The sequence below is a fragment of the Vigna angularis genome, chromosome 8 (genome assembly GCF_016808095.1).
Source record: "Vigna angularis cultivar LongXiaoDou No.4 chromosome 8, ASM1680809v1, whole genome shotgun sequence".
NCBI classification, from domain to species: domain Eukaryota; kingdom Viridiplantae; phylum Streptophyta; class Magnoliopsida; order Fabales; family Fabaceae; genus Vigna; species Vigna angularis.
The window spans coordinates 22,733,344-22,740,109 of record NC_068977.1 but is presented as its reverse complement, the minus strand read 5'-3'; the positions used below and the strand labels follow the sequence as shown (position 1 = coordinate 22,740,109).

Genomic DNA, 6,766 nt, shown 5'->3' with positions numbered 1-6,766 from the left:
TATATCCACGACAATCCTTTGTTTTGAAGAGAAATGAAAAGGTTAAGGGTTCAAGCGAATATGAAAGCAGATGCTTTAACAAGAAACGAACACAAGTTACCCCCAAAATCTTGAATCAGGAGAAGACTCTACATCCCTGCCACTTCAAGTTATTGCTTTCCAAAACTTCATTTGTTTTTTTTTTATTATTTTTTTTGAAAGTATTATGCCCTGGACAACTTTATTGACAACGACTTCAACATGTGCTTTCTGAATTCTCCCTTTTTTAGTCTTTCACGACATCCCTCAGGAACGAGCTTGTGCCAACCGAATATACCCGCGATGATTTTACTCATGTGTGTTTAATTATTATTACCTTTAGTTTCCCTTATTTACCTAAAAGCTCAGCGCGACATGCAATATTTCAAGCAGCGTGCGAACAAAAGTTATGAATGAAACCATGCAGTATTTATTGAATGAAATAACACAGAGTACAACAAACTGTAAAGATCATGTCAATATCCCTTAGCAGCATTCCTCCATCACGGAATCATCATGCGTAAAACTTTTTGACCGCATCCGAATTAACCGGTAATGGTAACTCCTCTCCATCCATCCTTGTGAGAATTAGTGCCCCACCAGAGAATGCTTTCTTCACTACGAATGACCCTTCGTAATTCGGGGTCCACTTGCCTCTATGATCCTTTTGTACAGGCAAGATCTTCTTCAACACCAGCTCGCCTTCGTGGAACTCTCTTGGATGCACCCTTTTGTCAAATGCATTTTTCATTCTTCTTTGGTACAATTGCCCATGACACACTGCTGTTAACCTTTTTTCTTCAATGAGATTGAGCTGATCAAATCGAGCTTGAACCCACTCAGCTTCCTCTAGTTGGGTTTCCATTAACACTCGTAAGGACGAAATTTCCACCTCAAATGGAAGTACTGCTTCCATTCCATACACAAGCGAGAAAGGTGTTGCCCCGGTTGATGTTCGTACCGATGTGCGATATCCATGTAGAGCAAAAGGAAGCATTTCGTGCCAATCTTTATAGGTGACCACCATCTTTTGCACAATTTTCTTGATATTCTTATTGGCAGCCTCTACCGCCCCATTCATCTTTGGACGGTAAGGAGAAGAATTATGATGATGAATCTTGAATTCCTCACATAACTCCACCATCATCTGGTTATTCAGGTTAGTGGCATTATCAGTGATGATTCTGTTAGGGAGCCCGTATCTACAGATCAATTCCCTTTTTATGAATCTGGTCACCACCTTTCTAGTCACGTTGGCGTAAGAAGCAGCCTCCACCCATTTGGTGAAGTAATCGATTGCAACTAGTATGAAACGATGTCTATTTGATGCCTTTGGCTCTATAGCTCCAATGACATCTATCCCCCACATCGAAAATGGCCACGGTGCAGACAACACGCTTAGAGTCGTAGGTGGCACATTGATATTATCTGCATACTTCTGACATTTCTCACACTTTCTCACATGTGTGCAACAATCACTTTCCATGGTCAGCCAAAAATAACCAGCTCTCAATATCTTCCTGGCCACCGAGTGCCCATTCATGTGCGTGCCAAAGGTACCTTCGTGCACTTCTTTCAATATCAGCTCGGCCTCCTTTGCATCCACGCATCTGAGGAGGACCATGTCGTGATTTCTCTTGTATAAAATATCACCACTCAAGATAAAATTGCCAGCCAATCTCCTTAGCGACCTTTTATCGTTTTCAGATGCTTTCTCAAGGTATTCTCGGGTCTTAAGATAATGCTTGATATCAAAATACCAAGGTTTACCATCTAATTCATCCTCGATGAAATGGCAATATGCTGGCTCTGCATGACTCTTCATTTTAATCATTGGTAATTTTGCGTCTTGGTCAACTTCAAACATTGATGACAAGGTAGCCAACGCGTCTGCCAATTGATTTTCTTCTCGCGGTATGTGGTTAAATGTGATGGAATCGAAATACTCTATTAATCCCCTGATGTAAGCCTGGTAGGGAATTAATTTTGTATCCCTAGTCTCCCATTCTCCCTTCAACTGGTGGATGACCAAAGCTGAATCTCCGTATACATCTAGAACTCTTGCCTTAGATTCGATCGCCGCTCGAATACCCATAGCACAAGCCTCATATTCTGCGATGTTATTCGTACAATTAAAACACAACCTTGCTGTCATTGGTATGTACTGCTTCCCTGGAGAAACAAGCACTGCCCCTATTCCATGTCCCATCACATTCGAGGCTCCGTCGAATAATACTGTCCATGCTTTTTCGTCTCGGTCTTCTCTGTTCTCTTCGAGTAGAGCCATGATGTCTTCATCAGGAAATTCAGGTTGCATTGGTTGATAATCGCTAATGGGTTGATGAGCCAGGTATTCCGCTAGAGCACTACCCTTGACGGATTTCTGAGTAACATATACGATGTCATATTCTGACAATAGCATCTGCCACCGAGCTATCCTTCCAATGAGAGCAGGCTTTTCAAAGATAAACTTGATAGGATCCATCTTGGATATCAACCAGGTAGAGTGACTCAACATGTATTGCCTTAAGCGATGGGCAGCCCATGCCAATGCACAACAAGTTCGCTCTAACGACGAATACCGTTGTTCGCAGTCTGTGAATTTCTTACTCAAGTAATATATTGCATGCTCTCTTTTTCCAGCTTCATCATGTTGACCCAATACGCAACCCATTGACCTTTCCAATACAGTTAAATACAAAATGAGTGGCCTTCCTGGCTCGGGTGGACGCAATACAGGTGGGTCTTGCAGGTATTGTTTGATATTTTCAAAAGCGGCTTGACAATCCTCGTTCCAAACCACAACCTGATTCTTTCGTAGCAACTTGAACATTGGTTCACAGGTAGCGGTTAATTGGGAGATGAATCTAGCAATGTAGTTCAATCTACCCAGAAAACCGTGAACCTCCTTTTCCGTTCTAGGCATAGGCATTTCTGATATCGCTTGCACTTTGTCAGGATCCACTTCTATCCCCTTTTGGCTAACCACAAAACCCAACAACTTCCCGGATTTCACTCCAAATGTGCATTTGGCGGGGTTTAACTTGAGTTTATACTTTCTCAACCTCTCAAATAATTTCTTCAAGTTGAGGATGTGTTCTTCTTCCGATTCAGACTTTGCAATCATGTCATCCACATAATTTTTGCTACCCATTGTGGGTATCTCGCCATAGCCAGAAATCCTGCGTCGAATTGTTTCTGTACCTCTTCCTTGATTTTCAATACCATTTCTGGTTTCATTCTTCTTAGTTTTTGCTTGACTGGAAGGTATTCCGGTTTAAGTGGGAGCTTGTGTTGCACAATATCGGTATCCAAACCTGGCATGTCATTGTAAGACCAAGCGAACACATCCTTAAACTCCTTCAGTAGGGCTCGCAACCCTTCCCTCACTTCCTTTTTCATGCTAGTACCGATTTTTACTTCCTTTATCTCTTCTTCCTCTCCCAAGTTGAGTACTTCAACATCTTCCTGATGGGGTTTTATCTCTTTAGACTCCTGTTCCACTAATCTCAAGAGCTCTGGAGAGGGTTCTGGATCATCTTCATAATCATCTTCCGTATTATCGACAGGGTGCTCAAAATTAGGAATATCGACATTGTTATTTTCAAAACTTTCATTGTCATATCTGCATTTTTTAAATTTATGGAAAAAAGAATAAATAAAAAGGAAAAGAAAGATGACGAATGCGAAATGATGATAAAACACAAACAAACACGATTCGACTATCACGCTGAGCACAAAAACTAAACGTCAACCCGTAAGTCAAGAATCCTAAAGCCCCGGGTAAAGCTATAGGATTAATTAAAACTATTACATTTTATTCAAATTAAGCATCATGGGTAAACTCAGAGTTTCCCAATTGTTGAGTGGTGCATCTAGGGAGCAAGCCCGCACGAAACTTGAGCATTCAGAGCTATCTTCATCCTCCACGGCTGCTATATGGCCCATGTTGATCCATCCAGCACTACGAAAGCTCTCCTTGATGTCACGAATACGAATCCTTTACAACCTGGGTTCTCGCCTTTCTACACGAGCCAGATCGCGCTCTCTCCTTTCTTCCATCAGCCTTCTCTTGTCCTCTTTGGTGGGCTTGTACCCTAGGCCATATCTGTTTCTATTCTCAATCACCTTTAGGGGGAAAGTTCGCCCCTGCCCATGCTTGCCTAAACCTCTACCAGGCATATACCCCTCTTTCAGCAAGACCTTGGCCATCATGATAGAAGCACGTGACAAATGCGGGTTTACTGGGAATGGCTCCACATAGGCATTTCCCACAATCTCCAATGACTGGAAAGCCGTTTCAAGAGCTTCCTCAGCCATCTCAATATATCGCGTGGACGATGGTCCGCTCACAAGGAGGTCCTCCTCTCCTGATACTATCACCAACTTATCTCCCATGACATATTTCAGCTTTCGGTGTAGTGTGGAAGGCACAACTCCTGCAGAATGGATCCACGGGCGACCCAACAAACAACTATAAGCCGAGAGGATATCCATAACTTGGAATGTCACTTGAAAGACACAAGGACCGACTTGGACTGGCAATTCAACTTCTCCCATCACTACCCTTTTACTGCCGTCAAATGCCCTCACAATCATAGAGCTCGGCTTCATATGCATTCCATCACAGGGTAGCTTCTCCAATGTCGATTTTGGCATGACGTTCAGAGAGGAGCCATTATCCACCAAGACACGCGCTATAACGTGATCTAAACATTTCACAGAGACATGAAGAGCCTTGTTATGCCCTCTCCCCTCAGTGGGTATCTCCTCATCAGTAAAGGTGAGGTAATTATTAGCGATGATGTTTCCAACAATGCCCTCAAACTTGTTCAATGAAATACCTTGCTCAACATGAGCCTCACTAAGTACCTTCGTCAATAACTTTCTGTGAGAGGTAGAATGCATAAGCAATTCTAACAAGGAAATCCGAGCAGGCATGCGGTTCAGCTGTTCCACCACCTTATACTCACTCTGTTGAATGAATTTTAAAAATTCGCAAGCCTCTTCTTCGGATATTTCTTTCTTCTCTCATTATCAGGGGTTTCCTCTACTTGCGCACCTTTTCCTTTTAAGACCTCCTTGGCTTTTGCGGCCATTGTTGTTTCATTATTATTGGTTCCCTCTCTTGTCACCATCGGTGACGCGAAGATTCGACCACTTCTCGTCATCCCACCTACGCCTGTTATGTTTTCAATGGTTGAAGCCGCGCCTTTTCCCTCATCTAGCACATGTGCTCCATACATCCAAGGAACAACCTTCTCATTTTTGTAAGGAAAGGGAGACGGCTCCCGGATGACGACAAACGACTTTTCTTCAACCACTGGTGTAGGGGTGGTTCTAGTGAAATGGATCACCAACAGCTCAGGCAGAGTTACGTCGGATTCCCCACCAATCTGTGTAAACACTTCCCCCTCCTTATCCTTGTAGCATACCTGCATCAAACCCCGATCCAGCAGGTCTTGCAGAACATATTCAAATTCACCACATTCCTCAATAGAGTGCCCATCATCCGGATGAAGCGCACACGTTACATCCTCGTCATAATCACCTTTTAAAAGGCCCACCTTTGTCAGCGCCTTGAAGATAAACTTTCTAGAACTTCGGATTTCACCCGCGTCCCTTATCAACTCATGTTTTTCATCCTCGATGGCATTCGTCGAGGCACTTTCATGCCCAGAAAGCGGATTAGTCTCGATGCTAGGTTTATCTTCTTGAAACTTTAACCACCCCAAGTCAATTAGAGCCTGTACTTTGTGTTTAAAAGCCAAACACTTCTCAGTTGAATGACCAACACCTCCCCCATGGTAACTACATTTGGCCTCTGCATCATAACCCTTAGGGTACGGAGGTTGCATAGGCTTCATCGGACAGATAGCAACCAAACCCCTTTTGACGAGATGGGGTAACAATTCTGTGTAAGTTGTAGGGATAGGGGTGAAATTAACAGACTGGTTCCTTCTTTGATAAGTGTTTTGGCCCGCATTCTGAGGCCTGGCTTGATGAGCAATGGCGGTTGATAATACCCTTGTTGTTGTTGAGGCCTGGCTTGATGAGCAAACGCCGCGTTAGCTGCATAAGGGGGTTGACCCAAGTATGGTCGGAAACTATGAGTGGGAGCCTGACCTCTCCACACAGGCATTGTCGATGTCGCATGCACATCCCCCTCCTTCTTCTTTCCTGAACTGAAACTGGGTTTTTTGTAATTTGCAGTTGTGGGTGGGCCGTATGCAATTTTCCCATTCTTAACCCCAATTTCTATCCTTTCGCCTATTATAATGATATCGGCGAAATTCACAGACACATTCCCGACCATGTGCTCGTAAAATGGCGGCTGGAGAGTGTTCACAAACATTGCCACCACCTCTCTGTCATACAAAGGCGGCTCAACTTGTGCAGCTAACTCTCTCCACCGTTGGGCATATTCCTTGAAAGTTTCGTTGTCCCTCTTTGACATATTTTGCAGCTGCAGTCGGTCCGGTGCGATATGCGTGTTGTATATATACTACTTTACAAAGGTGTCTGCCCTAGTTCAATGCTACCCCAGCCAAACTGTCTTGGAAAAAGTGGATAAGTAGCTTGTCATCGTAGGCGTACGCAGCCATCTTTCTACAGTACATGGTCAGATGGCTTTTCGGGCAGGTATTACCTTTGTACTTCTCGAACTCCGGCGCTTTAAATTTGTGCGGTATCATCACCCCAGGAACCAAACTCAGCCTTGCAACATCTCCAAACCCATAGCTTTCAA

The 6,766-nt window shown here is 43.7% G+C and overlaps 1 protein-coding gene across 1 annotated transcript; it reads right to left on the bottom strand.

Annotated features, from left to right (window-relative positions):
* Nucleotides 1-532: 532 nt before the first annotated feature.
* On the bottom strand, nt 533-3,145 carry LOC128193375 (uncharacterized). Its single transcript, XM_052867857.1, has one exon. It carries the CDS (start codon nt 3,143-3,145, stop codon nt 533-535), a length of 2,613 nt encoding a protein of 870 aa, XP_052723817.1.
* Between the last annotated feature and the right edge of the window lie 3,621 nt (nt 3,146-6,766).

Excerpts from the sequence above, each read along its gene's own strand:
- LOC128193375 (XM_052867857.1), bottom strand. The coding sequence starts at position 3,145 with ATGATTGCAAAGTCTGAATCGGAAGAAGAACACATCCTCAACTTGAAG.